This window comes from Grus americana, chromosome 16 (assembly GCF_028858705.1).
Source record: "Grus americana isolate bGruAme1 chromosome 16, bGruAme1.mat, whole genome shotgun sequence".
Classification (NCBI taxonomy): Eukaryota; Metazoa; Chordata; class Aves; order Gruiformes; family Gruidae; genus Grus; species Grus americana.
In genome coordinates, this window is record NC_072867.1 from 16,683,248 (window position 1) to 16,709,494 (window position 26,247).

General features: G+C 58.3%; 1 protein-coding gene across 1 annotated transcript in view; it reads left to right on the plus strand.

Moving 5' to 3' along the window:
• The window catches only part of MYO18B (myosin XVIIIB), a 74,950-nt gene that overhangs the window by 22,744 nt on the left and 25,959 nt on the right, over window positions 1-26,247 (plus strand). Inside the window, exons 15-36 of the mRNA XM_054844693.1 lie at window positions 410-602; window positions 1,962-2,042; window positions 2,512-2,659; window positions 2,791-2,950; window positions 3,815-3,998; window positions 4,754-4,946; window positions 5,569-5,678; window positions 8,486-8,551; window positions 10,290-10,418; window positions 10,714-10,857; window positions 12,069-12,158; window positions 13,942-14,061; window positions 14,186-14,294; window positions 14,809-14,933; window positions 15,971-16,125; window positions 17,211-17,334; window positions 18,043-18,243; window positions 18,352-18,462; window positions 18,665-18,769; window positions 21,778-21,924; window positions 25,610-25,723; window positions 26,073-26,189. Of these exons, the coding sequence (XP_054700668.1) occupies window positions 410-602; window positions 1,962-2,042; window positions 2,512-2,659; window positions 2,791-2,950; window positions 3,815-3,998; window positions 4,754-4,946; window positions 5,569-5,678; window positions 8,486-8,551; window positions 10,290-10,418; window positions 10,714-10,857; window positions 12,069-12,158; window positions 13,942-14,061; window positions 14,186-14,294; window positions 14,809-14,933; window positions 15,971-16,125; window positions 17,211-17,334; window positions 18,043-18,243; window positions 18,352-18,462; window positions 18,665-18,769; window positions 21,778-21,924; window positions 25,610-25,723; window positions 26,073-26,189 (2,926 nt within the window). The remainder of the gene's footprint in view (window positions 1-409; window positions 603-1,961; window positions 2,043-2,511; window positions 2,660-2,790; window positions 2,951-3,814; window positions 3,999-4,753; window positions 4,947-5,568; window positions 5,679-8,485; window positions 8,552-10,289; window positions 10,419-10,713; window positions 10,858-12,068; window positions 12,159-13,941; window positions 14,062-14,185; window positions 14,295-14,808; window positions 14,934-15,970; window positions 16,126-17,210; window positions 17,335-18,042; window positions 18,244-18,351; window positions 18,463-18,664; window positions 18,770-21,777; window positions 21,925-25,609; window positions 25,724-26,072; window positions 26,190-26,247) is intronic.

A 26,247-nucleotide genomic window follows, 5' to 3' on the forward strand; every position in this document is an offset into this window, starting at 1 on the left:
TAACACATTTGGATGAAAATGTAGGACTTTAAATAACTGGAGTGCCAGGACGGGGTCGAGCGTGGGAAGGGCGGCATCTCGTCCCACCCCACCGTTCAGTGGTCGTTAGGGCAGGTCAGGAGCAGCCCAGGCCACGTGTCCCCATCCAGGCTGGGAGGAGATGCTTGGCTTGAGTAGATCGAAGAAGAGGTGGGTGAAACGTAAAGGACAAGCACATGATCCATGCCAGGAGGTGCGGGTGCTCCCTGACCGGAGATGCTGGGAGAGGGGGAGACGGGAGCGCTGGGCTGGTCACTGCTGCGTGGGATGGTGCCCACCCAGGGACATGCATGTGGGGGGTGGGAGCAGTGTCCGTGGCTGAGGCACATCCGTGGGTAAAACCCTGTGGTGTGTGGGACTCTTTCCCCAGGTCTTTCTCCTCCCAACACCTCTCCATGGCTTCCATCGCGGTGGTGGACACTCCTGGCTTTCACAACCCGCGGCACCAGCGGGGCGAGCGAGCGGCGACTTTTGAAGAGCTCTGCCACAACTACGTGCACGAGCGGCTGCAGGCTCTCTTCTACGAGAAAACCTTTGTTTTGGAAATGGAGAGGTACAGAGAGGTGAGGAGCTGGGAGCGGTGTCCCGGGGAGCAGCTGCCCAGCACCTCGGGACGGGGCTGCCTTTGGCTTAACGGGTCCCTGTGTCCTGCCGTGGTGGGACCGAATAACACACTGCAGCAGCTTTAACGGGAGGGGTGTTGCAGAAATGAGGGCTCTGTGTGGAGCAGTAGCCTTCAGCTGGGTCTCTCGTCCCCCCCAGTCACAGATCCTCTTGAGTATTCCTGATGTGCTGGAACTGCCGGGCTGCCTGGGCATCTCTTTGGGCAGGCTTGTTCCAGCTCAGCAGGCTGCGCGCCCTTCTGTTGGCACAGCGGAGTTTTTCCTCAGGTGATGAATAATAGAGAATAGAAAGGAAAATGATAAATTATTGCAGAAATAAGCTGCTGAAAAATCTACAGGCAGAGATGAACTTAATAGGCTTGCAGAAGTTACTTTAATACCTCTGGCCCTGGGAAAATAGTTGAATTCCCATGGCTTAATATTCACACATCACTTGCGCCAAGTAAGTATATACGCGCTCTTCGCTGGTGATGAATATGCAGTTACTGGCCGAGCTTGAAATGGCAGCGGGCTCGGCGGGCTCGCCTTGCCTTGGCTTTGCTGCTGGCTGAGGACGGCTGCCCTGACGCAAGCCGTTTCCCTGCGAGCCCGCGCCCCAGTGACCCATTTACTGCCAGAGCTGGGTCAGATGTGGGGGTGACGGGGTGATGGTGGCACGTGCCCTCGGTAGGAAGAGACTCGGGCCCCGCTGCTGCTTTCTGCTCCACCCGCGTGCTCAGGCTGCAAACCCGAATCCCTGAGCAAAATCTCATCGTGTTACCATGGAGAGACATCAAAGCCACGGCTCTTGCTGAACACCCCCGGTTCATACGTGAGCAAGAGCAAGCCGTGCTCACCCTGCCCCTCCCCGGGGCTCCTGCGCTCCAGGGCACGGCACGGGGCGGGTCGGAGCGGGTGCTGGAGCCGCGGGTGGTGGGCGAGCCCCGCAGCCGGGGGTTCGCAGCCTGAAGTCCTCGGCTGAGAAAGGGAAAGGATGCCTGCAAGCTGCAAATTGAATAATTGATTGTTTCCTTGGTGCTTTCTTGTGAAGTCTCCAGTTATTATCATATCCACGATTTACGCAGCTTGCCTGACATCCACAAAGCGCTGCAGAGGCCCGTTTGGTGCGGTGGTCCCACGGGGACAGATGCGGCAGAGGTGTCTCCGGTGGCTGCTCCGCTCTGCCGGCGCTGGATCCCCACAAAGCCGAGCGGGAGCAGGGCCCGCACCATCTTCCTCCCCCTCCATGCACACGTACCTCCTCTTGGCTTTCGGATGCCAGACCGTGACTGAAGCAAGCTTTTAAATAATGTTTTCCAGGAAAATGTTGAGGTGTCTTTTGATCTTCCAGAGCGCTCTCCACTGGGCACGCTGTCCATCATCGACCTGAGCTCCTCACAGGTAACCTGTCCCCTGGCCACCGTGGGGGCTGGTTGCTCTGGCCGTGCGTGAAGCATCCTCCTGCTCGGAGGAGCGAGGATTTCGGAGGCAGAGTGGGACCTCGGGGTGTGTTCTGCACAGAGCGACCCGGGGCATTGCAGGGGTGGGGACAGCATCACCCAGGACCTTTTCGGCTTTTTAAAATACAAGCACCCTTCCTGGTCGAGCCCTCGGGCACCCCTCCCAGCCTGGCTGCGGAGCCGGGATGACTGTCCCCTCTGGGACACCGTGTGACTGTGGGGGTCCCATGGGGGATGTCCAGAGTTGGATCAGGCCAGGAGGGTTTCCTCGCCCTGGTCTGGGGCAGGGGACACAGCTGAGCAGAGAGGGGGGGCGAGGTGGGAGCAGGCTGGCATGGCTGTGGCTGGAGCCGGCTGCCCGCAGCCCTCCTGCCCCGTCCCCGTCACCGAAGGCCATCTCCCTTTGCCAGCCGCAGGTGCTGCCCAGCAGCCCGGGTGCTGATCGCAGGGGGCTGCTGTGGATCCTGGACGAGGAGGTGCTGATCCCAGGCTCCGGGGACGGCACTGCCTTCGACCGCCTGTGCTCCTACTTCGCCACAAAGGGACCCGATCAGGAGGGTGAGTCCTGGTCAGCTCAGCTGCCCGTCCTTTGGCATCACCACTTAGCTTGGGAAATTTAAGAAACCGTGCAGCAAATTAAATATCTCACTGGGCTTTTCTTCTCGGGCAATTCTGGGGTGCCATCGCAGGGGACGGCTACATGCGCCGGTGCGAGCAGGCGCTGCACTTCGAGATCTGCCACCAGCTGGGCACGGACCCCGTGCGCTACGACCTCACGGGCTGGGTCAGCAAAGCCAAGCTCAACCTCTCGGCACAAAACGCCATCCAGGTGCTGCAGCGGAGCAAGGTGTAAGTGCGAGGGGGTGCCGTGGGACCCCGAGGCAGGGCAGCCCCAGGCACCTGCCGACACCGGTGTTGCATTGCCTGAGTCCAGCTCTGCCCGGGGGGCAAGGAAGCCAGAAAAAAACCCCCACAGCTTTCAACCCAGCTTTGTCAGAATCTTGAGAGTTTAGTTAAGGTGGGGGAGCGGATGGCAAGTGATTTGATTTGCAGCCATCGCCCCTGGGCTGACTGACAGCCAGACACACGTGTTGTGATCGCGGTAGCGAGCTGGTGAATAATGCTGCGGTGAACAGCTTTCCGTCAGCGCTGCCTGGGATCTTTGAGTCAGCAGATCCGTGCCGTTGACGTTTCACTGGCGTCCCCTCCGGCAGGCGTGGGCAGTGGGGTGGTGGGGGGCACAGGGGGACCCTGTGATGTCCTCGGCTCCGCAGCACCGCAGGGTTGGGTGTCTGGTGTGGGTCAGGGCTGCGAGACATCACCGGCCGAGGGCAGCTCCCCTGCGCAGGTTTTCCCACCGCTTCGAGGAACCTTGTAACCTAAATTGGAAATGAAATGTAATCGAGCTGCTGCAGATATCTCTGCACACGGCATGATTTTACCCTCCTGCTTAACCACTCCCAGCTCGTTTTGTTCCGGGCTTCAATTCAGGAAAGTTTTAATAGTGGTGAATGGCTCAGTGCCCGAACCAGAGGGGTGGGGGGGGTCCCTGCACCCTGCTCTGCTCCGCTCCGTGGCCGGGTGCCCTGCGGCAGCACCAATGCCAAACTCGGGGTGCCAGGCGTTGCATCCCCATCGAAAGGGCTGGGAAGCAGAGGTTCCCCGGTGCCGCACCGCCGCAGCCCCGCTGTCCCTTGTTGCTCGCCCCGACAGAGCCGCCGTGCAGCAGCTGGTGTTGCCGCGCTCGCGGGCGCCGTTGGCCTGCCGTGCCGTGGCGGGGCTGGAGGGACGCTCCCAGGCCGTCCTGCACCGCAACGGCTGCGTGAGGAAAACCTTCGCCAGCAGCTTCGCAGCCGTGAAGAAGAGGTCGGTGTGTGCTCAGCTCAAACTGCAGGCGGTGAGTGCGGGCACTGGGACCCTCGTGGCTGCGGGTCGGGGTGTCTGCGGTGCTGTGTCCTGACCTCACGCTGAGACCCTGCCTTAGACACGCTCCTCCTTAGCGGGGAGCCCTGCACCCCCGGCAGGTACCTTCCGCTGGGGTCACCAGTGCGGCTCTGTGTCCCGCAGGGCTCTTGGCGCGGGATGCTGCTCTGGCCGCGGCTGGCCACGAGCCTCCCCAGCACCGCTGTCGCTCAGGGAAAGCATCCCAGGCAAACAAATCATAAAGCAGATTACACGTGCACCTTGCTGTGCCACCGCTTAATCCTCTTAAGCACTCAGACGAGTAGACTAGCCCTCCGTGCTGGGCACGTGCCAAGCTCTTGCCGATCTCAGCCATAATTAGGTGCTTAAACTCTCTCCGGGAGACGAGGCTCAGGCTCCGTAGACTCCCCGGCCAGCCTGCTTTGTGGGCCTGGCTGTCCCTGCAGACCCCTGCCCAGCAACCCTCAACCCTGGCAGCTTTTTGTAACCCATCAACCCAAAACGTGGGACATTAGGAGGAAGAGTGCCGCTCAGCATCTGAGACCCGCGCCTCGGGCTCACCGCTCTGACCAAAGCTGTTCCTGACATGCAATGAGCTTTGCGGGCTCTGCGGATGACTCCTTTACCTGCCCAGACACCTTGCAGCGGGTGCACGGGGAGTGTTTCCCACCACCACCGCTGTGTGCTGCCCCTTCGCCCCCCTCCATCCTCGCTGACCTCTCCTTGCAGGACGCTCTCACCAACCTGCTCCGACGGTCCCAGCTGCACTTTGTCCACTGCCTCCTCCCGGGAACGGGGATGGAGGGGCCGGGCCCTCGGCCCCCCACACCGCCCGACGCAGCCCTGCGGCTGGACGTGCCGACCCTGCGAGCCCAGCTGGAGGGGACCCAGGTCCTGGATGCCCTGCGCCTGCACCGCGTCGGTACGTCCCAGCCCTCTGCCGCTGCCGTACGCTGTGCCGGTCCCACCTGCCGGTACTGCCCTGCCAGCGGCTCAGCCCTCCCGCGCTTTGCTCATCATCTGCCTCTTGCCAGCCCCCTCTCAGAGAGCCCCCAAGTTTTTATTGCTGCTTTTTGCAGGGATTCCCAACCCCTCTCCTGCCTGCAGCCTGCGGTGCTGCCGGGCAGCACAGCCTGAGCACGGCAGCTGCAGCTCCAGCGGGGTTCCCCCGTGCTCCCCTTGGAGCATCTGTGCATCAGGCAGGACCCGCACTGACCACGGTCACGGTCCATGCCAAGGGAGAGGGACCCGTGCAGGAGGTCCAGAGGCATCTCCTGCATGACACGAGGTGCTGGGATGGCATCTGGCCTCCTCAAGTGCATCTCTGCTGCTTCTCCGCTCCGTCCGCCCTGCCCTTGCTGCAGGGGTTTCTCTCCGCTAAGTGCAGCTCCCCCCGCCCCCACCACCCGCGATACATTTTGCTGTGTGCAGGATGTGCCACCCTTCACAGCAGCCCCCCAGCACCGGTTCCCTCCCCAGCGTTTTGGTGCAAGCTACGTGCCCCTGGGCTGGCGTGGCCCCCAGCGATGTCTGTCTGCCCCCAGGGTATGCGGATCGCCTGCTCCTGACCCAGTTCCGAAGGCGCTTCCAGGTCCTGGCTCCAGACGTCATGAAGAAGCACACCTCTGCTTACGAGGTGCCGGACGAGAGCAAGGTGTGTGTCGGGCTGGCCTGGAGAACGTGGGCTGAGAGCCTCACATGGAGCTCTGTGCACTTCCAGCCCTCCCCAATGCGATCAGGGCTTTCTTTGCAACGAGGAGCAATTTCTGGAGCTCGCTGCAGGCAGCCCCTGCGCTGGCATTGCCTGTACCCTGCGTGAGCCCGGCTGTCCTGTCTCCAAATGGGCTGGGTCACGCCAGCATCTCCCCGCCCTGGGACAGGAGCTGCTTCCCAGTCCCTGCCTCGCCCCGGCATTCAGCGTTGCTGATGTTATTCCTCTGACGGCTTGTAGGGTCGATACCCGCAGGTCAGCGGGCTGCCGAGCTCCAGCGTCTCCCGACAGCTGTGGGCGATGCTCCTTTGCTCTGCTGCTGCAGGACCCGCCAGGGGTAGGAGCGCACATCTGGACAGCTGTTGAGGAGCTGTGGTAGCAGGGTTGTCAATGGAGGTCCGGGGGTTTCTTAAACACGAGGCTGTCCTCAGGAACTAGGGATGAAGGAGAAGAACCACGCTCAGCAAGGCTCAGGGTAGCACACCGGAATTCGCAGTGCTGCCAAGAAATGGCGGTTGGGTTTGGGAGTCTGCGGGGCCAGCCCATAGGTTCGGGCTCTGGGCGGTCGGAGCTCCCGAGCAATGCCCAGGCGTGATCTGGCAGTGGGGCTGCATCCTGCATGGGTGCAGCAGCCTCGTGCAGTGCACGGACGGACGTGGATTCCTCCAGCAACCGGCGCGGCTCTTCCTGGCAAAGCAGCCAAGCTCGGCTCTTCGTCCCGGAGTTTCTCCCCCTGAGGACGTTTTTTGCAAAGGCAGTAAACATGCCTGGCGTGGGCTGCATTTGCCAACGTTATTGCACCGTGGAGAGGACTTGGAGAAATCAGCCTGGAAATGAAGCCTGTTATTGCTACTTTTTAATACTCAAGAGGAAATGGCTTTGCAAATCCCGCTTGCTGAGGGCTGTGCCTCGGTCCTCTGGCTGCGTGGCTGGTGGGTCTCGCTTTGCAGGGCAGGGCACAAACGGTGGGACTGGAGGCACACGTGGAGGGCAGGATCCATGCATTGCTCTGGCCTGGGGTAGCGGCACCCCGTTCCTCCCCAAAAACTAGCTGGCTGAGGACAAGCCTGGCAGCATTCCCAGGGACCCAACGGAGCTGGGAGCATGGAGGTTCCTGGGGACCGGGTGTCACCTGCCTTCAGCCCCCTGTGACACAGCAGCCCAGGGCGGCTCCTCGCCCCATCCCACGAAGCCTGAAAGTCAAAGGAGCTCAGGAATGAAGGCAGAGAGTGCTGGTTTTATTTGTTTCATAATAAATTTGTAGCAAAAATTGGGGAGAACCACCTCTGCCCCAGGAACAGACGATGAGCGAGCTGAGAAGCACTGAGAGCCGGGAAGAGCCGAGAGGAAATGAATTAAACATGGGCACGTGCTCTGTTGTGCAAACTGCCAGCCAGCGTGTGCAAATTCAGTTAAGACCTCGGGATTTAATAAGACAAGTTTGACAGTAGGAAAAGGTCAATATTGTTATTAAATGCTGTAAGGAGGCAGAGGGTGCCTCGTCAGCAGCGTGTAAGCAGGGGATTTGAAAAATCCCATCCTCCCTGGAGCTTGTTGCCGCGCGGTTTTGTTAGCTGGAGAACGCTTCCCGGGAAGCTGCGTTAACTTGGCAGCTGGAGCACGAGAGGTGCTGGTCTGCGGCGAGGGTGACAGTGCAGCAATAACCGACCCTGTGCTCGTGCCGGCCCCGCTGTGACGGGTGGGATGGGGTTGTCCCACGCAGCCCTGCGCCTGGCCCCGGTCCCAGCAGTGCCGCAGGAGCTTCCTCGCCTCCAGCGCTTGGTTTCGTGCACTGTGGTGCTCCATACCCCCGTGCGCTCGCACGCTCCGTCCCCACCTCGCCCCGGTGCGTGCACGGCTGCTGGCGAGGGCTTGGAGTGCGTTTCTGCTGCAGCAAGGTGCTCCCAGGGCTGTGCCTGAATATTTCTCACGTGGGTTTGTCCTTTGTGGAGGAGACGTGTGAAGCAGCCAGAGGATGTTGTGCGGAGCGAAGTATTAGTGGAGGATTTTTGTTACAGCTTCTGTAGCTCTGGGGTTTTCAAATCATCCATTTGTCCAGATAGTGTTTGCTGCCCTGGGGAGATGTGTGGTATTGCTGGCTGTTATGTTCCATTGGTCCAGAGCTCAGATTAATTGAGTTCAGGTTCTCCTATGACTCAAGACTAATCTCCTGCTTGCCTCCCTGCGGGACCTTGGCCCTGTGCTGGTGGGCTTGAGGAGGGAACTCGGTGCTTTCCCCCCTGCTTTCGGCTCCGTGGGCCGAGCCGTTGGCAAGCCGGGCAGGAGGGGAGCGCCGGGGGCTCGCAGCTGAGCGGCGCAGTTGGAGCCCGGCTGGACGGTGCCGGGACGGGCTCTTGCCTTCCCCAGAGCAGCCTCCTCCCTGGCTGCCCGTGCAGTGGGGTCCTTCCAGACCAGGGACGGCAGCAGAAGGGGGGAAATCTTGCGTGCAGCTACAGATCTCCGCTCCCCATCCTGCCGAAAGCCTCCGGGGCAGAAAGCCCTTCTCACAGCGGGACTCGGGGCTGGGGCAGCCGTTTCGGAGGCTGCTCTCAGGCTGGGAGGGTGTGCTTTGGCATGGGGGGGTGGAAGCGAGAGCACAGCTGGATGCACCCTTACTGGGTGCCTGTAAGCTGGATGCACCCTTATTGGGTGCCCCTAAGGACTGGGGGTCTCTGCGCCCCGTTTCGGCAGCCTCATGCCAGGGCATAAATGTTTTCCGAGCAACTCCGCGATGTGCTCCTTCTCCACAGGCCATAGAGGAGCTCTTCCAGGCACTGGATCTGGAGAAGAAGAGCGTCGCCGTAGGGCGCAGCCAGGTACGACGGCTCCGGTCTCTGCTCCCCGTTGCTCTCGGTGCGTATGGGCACAGCACCAGGCGGGTGCTGCTAGCTGCCCGAGCTTCCCAAACTGGGGAGAAACCCTCTCCTGCGCTGCTCCCCGCGGTGCCCAAGGCTGGGAAACCAAGCCTTGCCGAAAATCAAAGCTGAAGGCTCCCAATTCGCATTTGAAAGCATTACCCTGGATAAACTGTGTACCTAATTGTCAAAATCCAGCCCCGCGTGGCATTTAAGTTCTTAATTACCTTTGTTGTCTGGTGGGAGTAAATGGGGCTTGGGCAGGTCCTGGTTTTGGTAGGCTGGGGTTAACGCTGCTGAGCCAGGCAGCTGCAGGTACCAGAGCTGTCGCAACAACAACATTTGAACTTAAATGCGATAATCTCAAAGAAAGATTAATTTGGCATGTGTGCTTGCCTTCAGCTCTTGGAGTCTATAAAGAAAGAATTCATGAAATGGTTCTGTGGAGCAAAATAACTTTCTTTTATCCTGCACAGTGCAGTTTGCAATTATCTCTTCTATGAAACCCTTGTACTTAATCAATAGCGCGATAGCAGCTCCAGTCACATCTTGTTATAGAGGAGTTAGTTTTGCCATCGCTTTGAGCATTGATTTTGTACTAGCTTCTAAAACTCACTGGCTTGTGAAGTTAATACAGACATTAATGAGACAATCAAATAGGTAGTGGAGCAATCATAGCATTATCTCAAGAAAGTGAGTTTCCTTGGAATTGTTCTTTGATTCAATTTGGCATCTTTAAAACACAGCTCTTTAAGTATGCCACCGGCTTCACAAGTGTAATTCAGTTTTTATTAAAGCTGTATTATGCAAATGGTGCACAATATTCAGGAGCGATTGGTCCCATATCCTGAGAGCTTCGCCAGGCAATGACCGAGAGACGTCTTGCACTCTGGGAGATCAATACCAGCCTAAATTTGATGGCATCAGCAAATCTATATCATTTATGAGGTGTTTGTGACAAGTTCAGTTAAAGAAAACGATGTGGTTAATTCTGTTTTTCCTATTGCAAACTGGCATCTTTGCTGTTCTACGTGTGTATCTGGGCGTACAAACCCGGTGTTTCCAGCAGAGGCAGCCCTGCCGTCCATGCAGCGGGTGGGAAGTGGGCACTGGCCCAAGGGCAGAGTTTCATGGGCTTGCAGCTTCTTGTGACGGTTGATGCCTATGGCAAAAAGCAGTGAGAAGAGGCAGGGACAGAGAGCAAACGCCTGTGTGCGCACAGTGCGAGGGCGGGATCCCGAAGGGCACTCGGCAGCCCAGTCCCCAGGGAGTCAGTGGGACCTGGGCAGCCCCGCACGCCCCGTTTCGGCGATGCCCAGGAGAGGAGATGGAGGGGCGCGAGGAAGGTGTTCTCCGAGATGTGACCCCGTCCCACTGCCAGGCTCGGGGATGGGATGGAGCTGGCACACAGCTCCCTCTTGCTGTCCCATGGGTGTCCCCAGGGAGGTCGGTGCCTTCGTGGCATGGGGCAGCCAGGTGTGTCGTGGGTTTGGCCAGGTAGGGCTGGAGTCTCCTTCCAGCCCAGCGTTTCAGGCTGGTGCAGTGGTTGCACTCGCTGGTCCTGGCCAGTCCAAGGACCTTTGGTCTCCCGCAGGTGTTGGGCGAGGCTGCCAGGTCTGAGCTAGAAATACGTCCCGTTGGCTGCGGGCAAGTTTCAGACCCCATCCTGGGGGTGCGTAACTCTGTTGCTTGCTGTCAGGTTTTCCTGAAGCCAGGGGTCATCTCCAGACTGGAGAAGCAGCGCGACAAGCTGATAGCCCAGAAGATGATCCTGCTCCAGGCTGCTTGCAAGGGCTTCCTCAGCCGTCAGAAGTTCAAGAGGTTGAAGGTATCTATCCCACGGGTCATGGGTACCCTGCGCTCACCAAAGCACAGGCTCGGTGCTGCTGTGATACAGCCCAGAGCATCCAAATTACAGCTCTGAGTGGAGCAGGCTGCTCCTCTGAAGGGTACCCACTCTGCCCTGCCCCGTGGGCAGCCATAAGGTGCAGCACTGCCAACCCCTGCGATGCAGAGCTGCTCCACCGCCTCATCCCTCTCCATCCCGGTGCCCCAGCCTGGTCCTTCCCGGTGGGCTCGGTCGTGGCTGGGCAAGGGGCACTGCTGGCCGTGTCTCCCCACAGATCCAGCGCCTCGCCATCCGCTGCATCCAGAAGAACCTGGTGGTCTTCCAGGCGGTCAGGCACTGGCCCTGGTGGCAGCTGCTGAGCCGCGTGCGGCCCTTGCTCAGCGTTAACCTCGCGGAGGAGCAGCTCCGTGCAAAAGAAGTATGCACCTGGGGATGGGGATGGGGATGGGGATGGGATGGGATGGGATGGGGATGGGATGGGATGGGATGGGATGGGATGCTTTATGGGCTCTGCCCGGTGGGTCAGTCAAACTGGAAATCACTTCTGCCAAGGCAGAGATGTTTTGCTGACCATCCAGAAGTCATCATCCGTTCTCAGCACTGCATTTTTTCCCCCAAGTAATGTGTTTTGCAGAGCTGTGGAGGGAGAAATAACTCTCCTTCCTTAGAGGGACAGTAGGAAATGCACCGTGTCCCCGCAGCCGGAGCCCTGTCCCAGGGCCGTGGCTGCCCCTGTGCCCCCCCCAGCTGGCTGGGGCTGGGGCTGCTGAGCTGAGCCCCTTGGGGACAGATGCCCCACATCAGTCCGTGGGGTGACGGATGATGAGCAGCCAAACGCATCCTTGACACAGGGGACTGTGCTCGGTGCTGTCACCAGCACAGCGCTGCGCTGCCTTCCCCCCGCGCTGCCGCTGGGGATGGGAGACGTTAATGGGCATTTGCTGACCCGGGAAAGGCACCTTTCGCCCCTCCACACCGTCCGAGGCCTGCGCTAAATTCTTAGTCCGTCTTTCTTGGCATCTTGCTCCTCCTCTTGCCTTAGTGAGGTTTTAACAAGATGTTTTTGGGCTGGTTCAGACAAAATAAAAGCTGCCCAAGCCTCTGATTCTCTCTCCAAACCCGCCTGGGAGCCATCAGGCCCCATCACCCGTTAACCTCTGGTTTTATCACAACTCTGCACGTTCTGCTTCTGCTCGGTGTTGGACATCAAAGCAGAACAAGGCTGCACCGAGCAGCTCTTTCTGCAGTTACAGTCAGGCTGCCTGAAAAAGAATCACAGAAAACAATGTGCCTTTGCAGCCGCTCTGTGATAGCCTGCCAGGGCCCCAGAAACGCTCCACGAGCAAAATTCAGATGTTTGGCTGTTCATCCCAGGCTTTTGAGGTTTGCTTCTTTCTCATAAACTGTGCTCTGTACGTACACCAAAGCTGACATTCCCTCCAATGAAATTCATGTCAGGAGCCGTAGATCCCGGCAATTTGCAGTGAGCAGCCTTCAAAGTTGCCTAGTAAATTTTATTAATAAGGCAGCTATGTCTCTCCCACTTATTTTTAAGAGAAAATGAGATTTTCATAAATAAACTGAGGATGCTGGAGCTCTTCACGTGTGTTGTTTTGCAATCTTCCCTAGGAGGAGCTGGCGGCACTGAGAAGGAAGCTGGAAAAATCCGAGCAGGCATGCAGCGAGCTCAGGCAGACCACAGAGAAGCTGGAAAGCAAGGTAGAGCCCCAAAAAAGCCTTTGCCACAGCCCCGCTTGGCCAAGTTGGAAATTAAGCCATATCTGGATAAATATAACCACTAATTACATCGGAGAAGGAGGAGCCGTGGTCAGCAGAGGGGTGGCCAGGGGCAGCTGCCGAGCTGCCGGCAGAGTAACCGCAGCCGGAGGTGGTTCTCTGTGCCGGACCCGGACGGGCTGCGGTGCCCAACTGCAGGACCCAGCATCGCTGCAGCGTCCTTGCTGGGTGGGACCCTGCCCGCCAGAGCAATGGGTGCCCCCGGGGTCTGTGCCTGGAGAGCGGCCTGGATGCCCTGGGAATGGGGGATTCCCAGGGGTGTCCCCAGGGAAAGCCTCGTGTCCCCTCCAACAAGGACAGACGTCACCTCGCGCTGCCACCGGCGTGGCGTATGCAGCTGAACAGCGGCAGTGTGAGCGTGATCCCTTCTGCTGACAAAAGGGTGCAATTAGAATGGGAAATTACGTGCAGATGTATCGTGCTCTCGTTACGCTCTCCAGGCTGGCAGTCTCACCGACCTCTGCAGACACCAGAAGTGACTTAAGTGTAATGGGACGAATGCCAATAGCAAGGAGACAGCGCGCAGGAGAAGCGTCCTGCCCATCCCCTGGCTCCGAGCGTGACCCCGTGTGTGGTGCTCGCAGGGTGGCAGTTGCTGGGGCAGCCGGCGCGGCCGCCCCGTTGTGCGTGTCGGAGGGGACTTGGAGGTGTGTTGGGGACCACGTGCATCCCCTGCCGGCCGCTGGTCCTGTGTGGGGTCCCCCCTCGGGTGCACGGGCTCCTGTGCGATTGCAGCTGGGGTCTCATTAAGCGCTGGGAGGAGAAGGAGCTCCCCAGTTTGCTGGAAATGCCCTGGGGTTACCAGGCACGCTGCGCTGCCCAGCTGTGTCCAGATGTAACGCTGCAGCTCTGGTTAACGGTGCCAACAGCCCCCAGGGCCAGGGAGCCCCTGCTCAATGGGAAGCAGCTAAAGATGATTTATCTTAAGCTCTGTGTTAAAAATGAAGTCACGCCCGTGATGCTGGGACTGCTGGGTGAGGCTAACGCCTCAGGACAGACCCAGAAAAATGCCAGCTCCCCAGGGACAGAAAACTGTTGAGTTTACTTACAGAGTTTGTCTGACCCCCTGAAGAGGTTGTGTAGAACGCCTGCAAAATGTGAAGTGCCTTAAAATGCTGTCGGAGGGAAAGGAGCACTGGACACCTGCGTGTTCCTGCTGGCCCTGCCGCCGCTGCAGCCCCTCGCTCGGCTGCATGAGCGGGACAGACCACGTTCACCTCTGCTGTGGGAGAAGTGGAATTCATTCCCCAGATTAATAATTCCCCCCTTCATTCATCTGCTTGTTGTTTCAAATGAAACTTAATGCTAATCGACTAGAATGGTGCGGAAATCTGATGAGCCCTGCCTGCAGCCAGGTGCAGGCAGCCAGGTGCAGGCAGCACAGTGCAGGCAGCACAGTTCAGGCAGCGTGCTGCTGGTGCCAGCTGTGCAGCTGTAGCAGGCAGCTGCCTTACTACAGGCAGCCATGTGAGGGGTGCAGCCACGGGCTCCAGCAGCGGTTGCTCTTTGCTGGGCACTGCCGATGGGAGCCTGGGTTCCCACTGGTGACACTGGTGGGTGACGGTGTGCACTTTCCTTGTCCCCTAAGCATAGGCAGCTGCCAAATGAGAGCAGTCAGGATGCTCGGGTCGGTGCGGGCTGGCCGGGCCCCCCCGAGCTGGCGTGCATGGCGATGCCCAGCCTGACTCTGTGTCCCCCCCCCCAGATCATCGACCTGACGACGGAGCTGTCAGACGAGCGATACAAGGGTGACGTCGCCTGCCAGACCCTGGACGGGGAGCGGGCAGAGAGGCTGCGGGGTGCCCGCGAGCTGCAGGAGCTGCAGGTAGGAGAGCCCTGAGCCGTCGGGCCGTGCCGGTGGCGATGCCACGCTCTCAGCACAGTCTTGCTGGACCCGAGTGCCCTGGAGCCGGGTAGAGCTGCTCCCTTCCTTCCCCGGGTTTCCCCAGAGCAAACACGACCAAGTGCAGAAGAAGCTGGAGTCGGTGGAAAAGCAGCTGGAAGAGGCCCAGCAGCTGGTTCAGTTGCGTGAGATGAAGATAAGCGGCTCTGGAGGAGGTAGGGGGGTGCCTTCGGGGGCGATGCATGCTCTGGGCATCCAGCCTGACCTGCGGGGCCAGCACGGCCAGCCCCAGCGGGCAGCGAAGCCTCTTGCAATGGGCAGAAGTTTTGCCCCGCCAAGCAGTGCTGCTCCCCCAGCCACCCTGGTGTGTTTACGGCACGCCGTCATTCTGCATGGCTTGTCTGGCGGGAGCTGGCAGTGATGGCTCTGGCTCTTGCACGGGGCTGGGGATGCAGGCAGGGATTCTGCCTGAGGGTGCTGCCAGCTCTTGCTGGCACTGCCTGGCACTCCCGGCAGCTCGGAGCGTGTTTGAAGCGTTTTTGGAGTGATGAGGAGGCTGCTAAGACACAAGTGGGATGGGACGGGATGGGATGGGACAGGGTGGGACGGGATGACATGAGCACACGCGCTTTGCCTAAGGCAGGGGGACAAGTGCTATGCGAGCTGGGGCAGCCCTGGGTGGTCAGGCCTGAACACCCCCCCAGCGCCTCTGGGTCTCTCCGTTTGCAGAGGACGAGTGGCAAGTGCGCTTTGACTGCGCGCAGACGGAAATCGCCTTCCTGCGGAAGCGGCTGGCGCAGCTGGAGGAGCGGCTGGAGTCCGAGCAGGACGCCAGGATGGGGCTCCAGCAAAAGGCAAGCGCTGCCGGCCCCGGGCGTGGGAGGGGACAGGGGCTCCCCAGGGTCACACGGAGGAGCGGGGCTGCTGCCGGAGCCGGGCGTCCTCTCCGTGCTCCTGGCCAGGCAAAGCTTCGCAGGGCTGAGGCTTGGAAATGCAGCCGCTTGCTGCTGATGCTCTTGAAACCGGCTGTTTTCTGCTGGTTCGAGAATAAATACCCCAAAGCTTCCGTCAAGCTTAAAAAGTCATTTTTGCACCAGAACATGGCAAAATTCAACCTTGGTCAAGCGTGAGCGTGAGCAGAGCGTGGGAAGCTGTGGGGTGGGGAGGGGCTCAGCGGGGGGGTCTTGGTGCTGATCTGGCTTTTGGGCATTGGACAGGGTTGTGCTCGCACCATCTGTCATGCAAAGAGCTGCTAATGTAAAGAGCTGGCAGTTCCCGAGCTGTGCCACAAGGAAGGAAAAAGCCAATGTGCTTCCCGGAGCAGTGCCTGGGAGTCAGATCACTTCCCATAAGGATAAAATAAAGAAATGAATATTATTCATGGTACATTAAAAAGCAATAAGAAAAGCAGCCCAGTCTTAGGAGCCTGGGTAAAGCAAAACAGCCCATTTGCTTTCAGATAGTTAGTTTGGAATTACAGGCTTCATTAATGCGAGATTTTGCTTATTTAAAGTCATTTCTTAATGACTCCGTTCTCTGGCTGGTGAGAGCTCCGCACGTCTCTCTGCCCCAAACACGATGCGAATCCTCGGGGGATCCAGCTCGATCCAGCTCGTTTGGATCTCCCCTGCCTTTCGCAGAGAAACGGGATCAGGCGTCTGCCCCGGGGCAGCTTTGCTGACTCAGCAGGAGGGCTGGGATGCCGCAGGCACACAGGAGGATGCCTGGAGTGCGAGGGGTCAGGGCACCTAAATTTGCCCTTGTTTGGTGCAAGATCTCTGGGTGAACCATCCCGCGGCACCGGAGTGGGGCTGAGCCCCGGGCGGGAAGCAGCTGTGGGGTTCGTGTGCCGTAGGGTCTCTCCGCCGTTCACCGCGGCTTCTGCCCGCAGCTCGGCGAGGTGCAGGCAGCGTGCGAGGCAGCCAAGAAGGTGTCCCAGCAGCTGCGGCGGCGGTGCAGGCGGCTGGCCTGTGAGCTGGAGGACGCGCGGGTGCTCACCGAGAGCCAGCAGAGCCGCAGCCACGAGCTGGAGAAGCGGCAGAAGAAGTAAGGCTGGCGGGAGCGCCTGGGAGGGCTGGGGCTGCTGGGGCGGGAGGGCAGGGACAGGCACGCTCCTCGCTTTGCTGCAGCGTGAGGGTCAAGCGCAGGGAGGTCCCCGCCTGGCTTCGGGTGAGGAGCTCCTGGAAGGGCTGCTATTTCTGGCTACTTCGACTGCTGGAGGTTGCACCAAGCCGGGAGGTTATTTTTACATCCCATTGCTGTGTGAGTGTAACACGCTTCCATAAGAGAAATCACTCCCCGTGCAGCGCTCAGTGGCATCGTGGGGAGAGCTGGGGTTCGGACAGCACGCTGGCTCCCGTGTCGTGGGGTGTGTGGGGACCCTCGTGCCAGGGTGTCCCAGGCTGCAGCGTGCCCTCGGCACAGACGTGCCCACGCCGGGAGCGCTGCTGGCAACCTGGGCACCTGGTGTGGAGGAGAGGAGCCCTGTGTTCTGATGCTGCTGTTTGGTACCCGGGAAGGAATTGGGTTTTCTGCCCAAAAATAGGATACCAAGACCAAGCAGGCACAGAAAACGGGAAATCACCAATTGCTTTCTTTATAATTTCTTTTCATTTACACCTCGTTGCCGGTGTTTCCTGCTTGTCTGTGCTGAGATGCAGCTCCCAGGATTGTTGCTCTGAAGCTGCGATGCTTCCTGAGCTCAAACCAAACCCTCGGTGCGGCAGAGTCCCGGCCGGGCCTGGGGATGGAGCTGCTGCCGTGATGGGGGGCAGAAGGCTGCTGCCTGCGGACAGGCGCATTTTGGGGTATTTTGGGTCCATAGCAGCCGATTGCAGCAGGTTTTTGCACTCTGCTCTTGGCGCCCGCCTGCGTGCACATCGCTGCTGCTCAACGCCTCCCGCGGCTGGCACTTGTGCAGAGTAATTAGGGATTCACAAAATGATGGCAGCACTTTGCAGACAACAGGCTTTTTTTTTTTTACATCCTCTCAAAAGCACTTGGAAAGTCCAGTGCCAGGAGAAGCGGCTGGCCGCTGGCTGAGGCTGTCTCCCTGCTTGCCTTGGAGCCGGGACGCAGCCGTGCTGCCGTCGCAGACCTGTCGGGAGAGGTAACGTGCGTTTCCTCTCCAGGTTTGACCTGCAGTTAGCCCAGGCCCTGGGGGAGTCTGCCTTTGAGAAGAGCCTCCGTGAAAAGGTGTCACAGGAGAACACCAGCATCCGATGGGAGATGGGCAGACTTCAGCAGAGCTTAGAGGTAAGCGGAAAATATCCCACTTTGCTGCATTATGTCCGGTTTTGGGAGCAGCTCTCAGAGCAAAGCCATTATCTTTGCAATTATAGCACAGGCAATCAGGCACAAACCCGGCAACTTGGTTCCAATTTCTTTTAGTGCCATTCTAGGACGTGTCTGATGTTATTTAAATACATTGTCCTCTGCCAGAGGAAAGGTTATAATTTCTTACAAGTGATACCCATCCCATGGTTTAGCTAATTAGGCCCACCCTCATTTTCACTGGAGTCACTTGTGCTCTTCTTCGCACCTCTACCCGCAATCTCACCTGCAGGAAGCCGCAGGTCTGTGTCCCCGTGGGACAGTGCTGCACCAGGCGCCCACCAAGCCCCCCGCAGCGGCACAGCGTGCTGGGGCAGGGGGAAGCCGCAATGTTGCTGCCAGCCACCCCCGGCGGCAGCGGCTGCGGGGGACCCCTGCGGGGACAGCCCACGGGAGGAGGAAGGCGAGGTCAGGGGCGAGCGAGCAAAACCGAGAAGCGAAGGATTGCCTGGGGCTCGTGGTGGGCATGGGGCTGCCGGTGCAGGGAGGGGGCTGCCCGCTGCTGCTCCCGGGTATTTCTGATGATGCTGTGGAAAACCATCCGGGTTTTTAGAGCGGGGTGCACGTGCAAGCCCCCTCTCCCATGGCTGGGGCTCGGCTGCTGACCCCCTGCTCTGCCCTGCCGAGCAGCAGAAGGAGGCGGAGGCGGCCAGACTCATGCAGCGGGTGACCATGCTGGCCGGCCGGGTGCAGGAGCTCAGCACCCCCAGCGCCCTGGACACGCACACCGTGCCTGCGCTCAGGAAGCAGCTCTGGGACCTGGAGGCCAGCGCTGCCGAACAGCAGAAAGACCTGCAGCGGCAAACGGCCGCCGTCGATCACCTGGAGCAGGTAGCGTGGCCCCCAGCCAGGCTGGGGCTGGGTGTGCTGGGGGCGTTCATCCTGCACCTCCCTTGTCCCTCCGGGGTTGTGCGCAACCGCTGCGCGTTCATCTTTCAGCTGCACCAGAGGCTGGAGCTGGAGATAGAGCGGATGAAGCAGATCCACCAGAAGGAGCTGGAGGACAAGGACGAGGAGCTGGAGGACGTGCGGCAGTCCTGCCAGAAGAGGGTAGGTCGGTGCCGGGGGATGTGGCCCGGTCCCGGTCCCCATCGCGGGCTGCAGTGACGGGAGACTTCAGTGCGTGCCCCTCCCGGGGTTGCCCGGCCGGCCGGTTCCCCGCCATGGCGGTGGCTGTGCCCTGCCGGGGCGTGGGGCTTTGGCAGGGGACGGCCGGGCTGTGAGCGTGGCTGGGGTTGTCTCCTGTGCACAGCTCCGGCAGCTGGAGATGCAGCTGGAACAGGAGTACGAGGAGAAGCAGATGGTGCTGCACGAGAAGCGGGACCTGGAAGGGCTCATCGGCACCCTGTGTGAGCAGGTAAGAGGACGGTGCCCGCCCCAGGGGATGCCGGCGGGGAGGAGTGTGCTCCGCTCTCCTTGTTGCTTCCTCCCAGCCAGCCCAGCCGCTTCGCTGGCCGTGCCCCGGCTCGAAACGCTGCCCATAAAAAAGGGACCGTGAATGCGTGCACGTGGACAGGGCAACGGCTTGGTTGTTCACACGCATGCGGCTGGCTGGGATGCCCTCCATCCCTCGTCTCTTCCAAACGCCACCCGTCAGAGCAGCGGCGTGTGCCGCAGCAGGCGCTGGGTGCCAGGAGGGTTTTGGGACTGCGGGCACCATGTAGGCGGCAGCCGGTCCCGCTAAGGACCCGCGGGCGGGAGCTGTTCGCTTTTCTACGGGAGACTCATCTAAGCAAGGGGAGGCATCCACTTTTTGCTGATATTTTCATGAGAGTCAAACTAACCAGGGCTAATTTTGGAGCAGCTCCAACTGCCCAGAAAAGCAGTTTATCAGATTCTGCTCTTTGCAGAGAAATTCCATCCCAGACACATTTGTTGAACAAATCCTTTTTCATTCTCTAATATGTCCGTGGCAGTGATTGAAGTGCACATAATGGGAAAAGCACACACAGCTGCTCCTGTTAAATTAGAAGGTGAGGGCCGGAACGCAGCCTCATTGAGCAGCGTTTGCTGGCCTGGGCGTCCCTTAGCATCACCGAGCAGCCAGCCCGGGGGCCGCTTCCCGTACTAGCTCCTGCTAAAGGAGCTCTGGTGACCAAGTGAGGTCCCGCCTGGCCCTTCCCTGGGGCCACGGTGCTGCCAGGGGGAGGACGGCATCAGTCTGGCGTGTTCAGAGGTGCTGCACCCAGGGCACCCTGAGCTCAGCAAGGCTGGGTGCGCGCTGATGCCTCCCGACCGCCCTCGCACAGCCCCCGTCGCGTTGCAACTCACCTTGCATGCCCGGGAGAGGAGGAGCTGATTATCTGGAGTTAAGGTAATTAAACAGCGCGTCCTCCGGCACAAGCTGGCTGGATATCACCGTTTCACCGGCCCCGGCAATTGCATGTGCTCATTAAATGGGATGAATCTGGGAGCTTTGCAACACTGAAATGGTGGGCATATTTCAAGTAGACACAAAATGGTCTGACGAGGCTTATCCATAACATCCGCCTGGCTCCCGGCTTATAAAATGTTTTGGGAACTGTCAGAATAAATCTTGCTGTATAAAAGCAGGGTATTATTATAACTGCTTCTCAGTCCAACACGTCCCTCTTGTTTGGTGGAGGAGAACTAAGATGGATGAGGAGGCAGCAGGAGCTGCACGGAGCAAAGCCGGGGAGGCTCTCGAGGAAAGGCACCTTCTCCTTCCCGGGACCGTCCCTGGCACTGCCCGGGCAGCCCCCGGCCCCCGCCACGAGGAGAAGGGGAGGTGGCATAGTGTGTCTGGGTATTGCTATAGTGCATGCGGAATGCAGCCCGAGCCTTGAAAGCAGCTATTAAATGAAATCCCGGCTTTGTAACTTAAAAAGCACCGGGCTGCAATAGTGGGAGGTGGCGGTGGCTGCCGTACCTGCTGCTTCCTCTTACGATACAAAATCCATCATCTGTGGCGGTGGGCAGACCCTGAGCTACGGGAAAATGATGCTGAACGGCATCCAAGATACAGGCTGTAGGGATGGCAGGGATAACAGCAAATCTGCTCCGCTGCAGTGCTGCTATAAATGCCATCTGATTTACAGTGGACAGTGTGCTTCAGCGCAGTTTATTAAAAAAGGGAAAAAAAAAAAAAAAAAAAAGCCAGCCCAGAAAACTAATTAAGGAAATGGAGATGCCAGTGATTTCTGGTTCCAGCAAATGCCAGACAGCTCTAAACCAGGTTACAAGGTCAAATCTGCACAATTAATTTTAGCCAGTGAACGGAAAATAGGAGAACAGGTTTGAAACAAGAAGAGCTGTGGAAAACAGACTAAATGGAAAATGCTCTTATACGTCGATCAGTGTGAAATCAAGCACGGAAACCACGTCCCTGTTTATTTGGTGTTTTTCTAATTCTTTTGTCCTCGTAACCATGGTTGCTCCCAGCTTGAGGGGGGACTGTAGAGGTTTTGGTTTTTAAGGTGCTTCCTACTTCCTTTCTTTAAAAGGCTTCAGGGTGACGTGGTGACACCACGCTGCCCGGGTTCGAGCCTCCAAATCACCCAGCACCGCTGGGGATTCACGCAGGAGCGATCGCTGCCTGCCCACCGAAGGCGGCAGCATCGGTTACATCCCTCCGCGGCTGACGGGACTCCAGATGCTTTGCATTAGCGATGTGTAAATAACTCCTAATGAAGCTTTCCTCATCAGCGTTCCACGGTTTTGTTTTTTTTTCCTCTTTCCCCTTTGGGCTGACTTTCTCCTGCCTTCGTCACCCCTGTTCCCAAAGGGGCAGAGGGGTTTTCTGGCTTTTTTTGTTCACGCAATGACTTTCATGTTTTCTGTGCCAGCTCTTGGCAGACGCTGGACCCGCATCTTCTGGGTCTGCCCCTCTCTGACCGTACCCCTCGGCCAGGGCGGTGTCCCAGGGGGGTGACAGTGCCCGGTGGCCGTGAGGACGGGGTGCTGTGGCTCTGGGAACCCACGGTGTCCGCCTGTGCCCCCCGCCATGCACCCGGGCTGTCCCTCTGGCCACAGGGGTGGCTCCCTGGGCAAGCATGTGGCTGATGGAGACCAAGGGTGGGCTAATGTTTTCAGAGGAACAGCTTTCTGGTGGGAAAAAATGTGGAGTTTTGGTGCAATCTGCCAGTTTTGATGTTTATGTAATTTATTTTCTCCCTTTTATTTATCTATTAATTTATTTTTATTTGATAAAGAGGGAAAATTGCAATATCTATACATAGATATTTAATATCTTCTTGCATCATGACTTCATTACCAAAATGTTTCCCACTTGGTGGTTTTCAGAGGTTTAATTTTCTGGGGTGGGACGGAAAGGTCCGACGGAGGTTTTGCGGGGTGAAGCAGGGCGGCAGGGCTCAGGATACCCCCTCTCCCCTCCCTCCCCAGATCGGCCACCGCGACTTCGATGTGGAGAAGCGGCTGCGACGGGACCTGCGGCGGACGCGTGCCCTGCTCGCCGACCTGCAGCTGCTGCTGGCAGCCCCCGGGGAGCCCGGCACCGGCGCCCAGGAGCTGGAGCGGCTGCGCAAGCAGGTAAGGTGCCTTCGGGCGAGCGGGCATCTCCCTGCCCCTTGGAGCATCACCCTCTACCTCGGCCGAGGGGAAGCTGCAAGATATATTTGCAGATCTCCTGGTTTTAATTGCGCGCGGGGCGAGCGGCGTCCCTGCGCTGTGCGAGCACCCGCCGCCCCGGCCAGGGCCAGAAGCGCCTCTTGCACTGCCGAGGGTCTCCTTGTAAGGAGCACTTCTCTGTAATTAAGCCAACAGCGGTTAAGTATTTTTTTCCTTTTTTTTTCCCCCGTAGCCCTGTTAGTTACCTTCTGCTCAATGCGTCTTCTATCTGTCTAATAAGGCGCTCCAGAGGCGCTGCGTGCGGGACGTGTTGCCATAGGGATGCTGTAAGGCAGGAGCAGGGATCGCAGCAGATTTGCCGTAGTTTAAGCGACCCGGCGAGCGGGTGCTGTGCTTGTGCCCACCACACCACCGGCCGGGGACGGTCTCAGCCCCGGGGTGAGCTCGGGGTCCGCGGGGTGCCCTGCCACGGGACAGGGGTGGCACAAGGCTGGCCGTCCCCAGGCTGACCGTGCACGTGCACCCCGCAACGCCGAGCACCGGGGCTGAGCCAACGATGCGGGTCCTCCGAAACCGCTGGGTAATTAATCTGTACCGTACATTTCCCCTGGAAACAAACTAATTGGGAGGCATGAGCGATTCCAACAACATACATATATAATTGAGATAATAGTTCTGCATAAATAACAGCTGTGAGCAGCAGCTGTTCCCACCTGCGCCGAGGGAGAAGGGGAAGGTGAGCTCGACGGAGTGCCCGTGCCCACGCTCATGTCCATGCCCGTGCCCACGCTCGTGTCCGTGCCCGTGCCGCTGACCTGGACAGCCAGAGCAGGGGGTGGCCATGGCTTGGGCAGGCAGCAGGAATGGCCATTTTTGGCACTCACGAGTTCTTTCTTAAGCATTATCGAGCTGATGCTGTATGCTACACTTAACGATTAATCCCTCGGCATTCCCTGAATCCCGCTGTGGGGCTGGAGATGATGCGCAGCCCCACCTGGCTCTTTCCCAGCCCCCGGTGCCCTTGATGGGGCTGAGCCCTACCCAGCGCCGGAGCTCGCTGCAGTGGGCTGATGCGGAGGGACCCCTTCCTCGTGCTGATCCAAGGGTCCGTCCCCGGCTCCCTCCCGGCTCCCGCGGTGGGTGGCCTCTGCCCGGCTGCCTCACGCTTTGGAGAAGGAGAGCGGAAAACCTTAATATTGGGAATATTGAGGTTTTTGCTGCGCTGCTAACGCTGAGACTGCATGCATTAAAAATGCCTCACGATTATGCCATCCTTTAAATTTAAACGATTTCTAATGGCATTCATGACAACTTTCTCAAAAGCCAATACATCCTACCACCAGCCCACAAATTCCACGAGAATAAAAACTTTGCTAAAATGCTACATTTCCGTTAATCAAAATCCATATGGCTAGAAATATAGCATTGTTTCTTAATAAGGCTGAAGCATCCATTTTACGCAGGTATTTAACAGATGGTGTAGCACAGCAAAATAACGTTGCTGAGAAGTTCATACATTATGCATTTTTTGGGGGGGGGATTTCAATTTATTCTTCCCAAGTGGGGAAAATTCCATTACACGAAGTGAAACGGAAGCTGGTATTTAATGAGAGGTCCTGGAGATGCGTTCCTCTCTGATTAAACTATTGGGAGTTTTAGGGGAATCGTGGCAGGGGAAAGGCCAGTCCCAGGGGCTGGTCGTGGACGAGGATGCTTCTGGAGGAGCCTGAAGCTGGGCAGGTGGACCGGTCCTTGGCCACGAAGCCAGCAGTCAGTCGGCCCGGCCACCCTTAACGTCTCCCAGCAGCTATCGCTCGGCTCGTTTCGGTAACGGCTGCCTGAGCTTTATGCAAAACGTAAAGGCTATTTTTCAGCCGGTGGAAGAAAGGGGAACGCGGCGCGTGTCGCTGTGAGAGTGGCTTAGCAGAGGTATGAGGAGACCGACTAGACCATCTATCAACACCAGCTGCGTTTGGATGCAGGAACATCATTTTAAATAACAGTTTTGCAGGATTCAAACTTCTAAATGTCTCCATGCCAGAACTTTATATTTCCCACGGTGAGCAGCTTCTGGCCGGCGCTGCAGCTGGACACCCGACGATGTTTGGGGCTATTTCGTCCCACCCGTTCCTTGGTTCGTGCAGAGGTGACAAGAAGGCTCAGGGGTGGAAAGGGTGGTCCCAGGAGGCAGAGACCAGCCGCTGCCCCATCCTCGGTGGTGGGACGACAGGCGCTCAGGGCAGATGTGCGTTCGCTTCCAGAGGTTTTGCCGAAGCTGCTGGTGGGAGTCGTTGACGTTGTGTCTCGTGGCAACGGGAGGGGGCACGTTCTCTGCCTGATTTTCTCACCGAAGGAGTTAAAAATAGGGCATGCAATTTAGGAAGGAAGGTGGAGGCTGAAGATGACAACCCTCCGGCGTTTCCACGTGCACCAGACACGTTGCTCTGGCCCTGGGATGGAGGGAAAAGGTTTCCGTGGCTGCTGGCTGTTACGTGGGGCCGGTCCCTGGGGCGCACTGCGCTGCGTCCCCCCCAAGCGATGGGGCTCTCCCTCGCAGCGGGCGGGCAGCGTGCCGGTGCAACGCTGCGGGGCTGGGCAGGGCAGCGGCTGTTCAGAGATTCACTGTGCCGGTGTATAAAAAGAATCGTTGAGTTTAAGGGAAAAACGCTTTCATTTCCTCTGCAGATTAGGCACTGAGGAAGAAAATTACCTGCTCAACTTTTCTCAGTCGTCCCAAACAGCTGAGGGAAATGAGCTGAGGATTGCTCTAGTTACAGTACTATGTAATCCCCCCCTTTTTTACGGAGAGAGTAAAAAAAAAAAGTGAGTAAACCCCGGGAAAAATAGCCTAAAATGCTCAAACTCTCGCCGCGGTGCACAGCGGCCTCCGTTGCCCCAGGAACTCTGCATCCTCTGCAGGGGAACCAGCACCGGGCACGGGAAATGAGCAGCAAGCGGAGGGGTTTAGTTTTCTTTTTCATAAAGGAAAGAAAGTAAGCCAAGCGAGCAAGGGAAGGAACTGGATGTTCAGGTACAGCCTACGTAAATTCCTCTGTCCTGGCGGCGTGAGTTTTTGGGATGATGCTGCATCTTCCAGATGTTTGCAGCCCATTTAAGATCATTGTAATCTTAATGGCTGGGCTATAAAAACTGAGAGCAAATTAGCATTTATAAATGTGATATTTCATGTGTATTTGCAAATGCAATTTATGCCACATGAAAAAACCATTTGCAAACTCCAAATCATGAATTGCTCTAATCAGGAATTACATGTAATTCACATAATTTTGCAAATTAATGATCCCAGCTCTACCTCACCGTGACACTGCCAAGGCAGAGGGTGGATGTGCAGATCGAGGTGCTCACTTCAGCACTCAGCAGGACGGTCGGCGGTGTTAGGATCCACGGTTAGGTGTGCCGGGAGCTGCCACGGAAGCCCTTTTCACTGTAAACCAGGAGCAGACGGGCTGAAGAGCAGCACAGATTTTAAAAGGTTGAGTTTCCGCCTGCGTTCACAGGGGAAAATGCTCTGGGAGCGAAGTGTAAATAGACGTGGCTGTGCGGCAGGGGGAACAGCATAACCGGCACGTGGTTTCTGCAGACACCGAGTGCTTCTTTAATTATGGTCTCCCTCAATTTTTCCCAGTTGGAAGAGAGTGAAGCAAAGTGCGCAGAGGCCCAGAGGTCCCAGCAAACGGCAGCCCTGGAGCTGGAGAACTTGCACGTGGAGCTGGAGACCCTCAGCAGAAACAAGACCCTGGTGCGTTCGTGGAGATGCAGCCGGGGCAGGGAGGTGGGAGGGCAGCGGTGCAGTCCCACCTCTTGGTGTCTGGGAGCAATAATCAGCTTTTTAACTGAATCAGCATGTTTACTGAATCACCCAGCCTCTTTGGGAACAACAGCCCCGGGCGGTTTAATGGATGGATGAAATTCCTGCAAGGGCGCAGCGTCCCGCAGTGCCCCTCTGCAGATAGGCGGGAGCTGCCTTTGCCTCTCCCGGTGCAAGCACGGGGTCGGGGGCTGCTGGCAGCGTGTCCCAGAGGACGCCACGGTCCAGGTGGGTCCCCCCCGGGATGCACGAACCAGCGGCCCTGTGGGTCCTCCCGCAGGTGGACGAGCAGCTGTACCAGCTGCAGCACGAGAGAGCCGACCTCCTGAAACGCATCGACGAGGACCAGGAAGACCTGAACGAGCTCATGGCAAAGCACAAAGCTCTGATCGCCCAGGTAGGAGCTGGGGCAGCGGAGGCTGGGCAGCATCCTCCTACCCGGGAGGGTGCTTGGA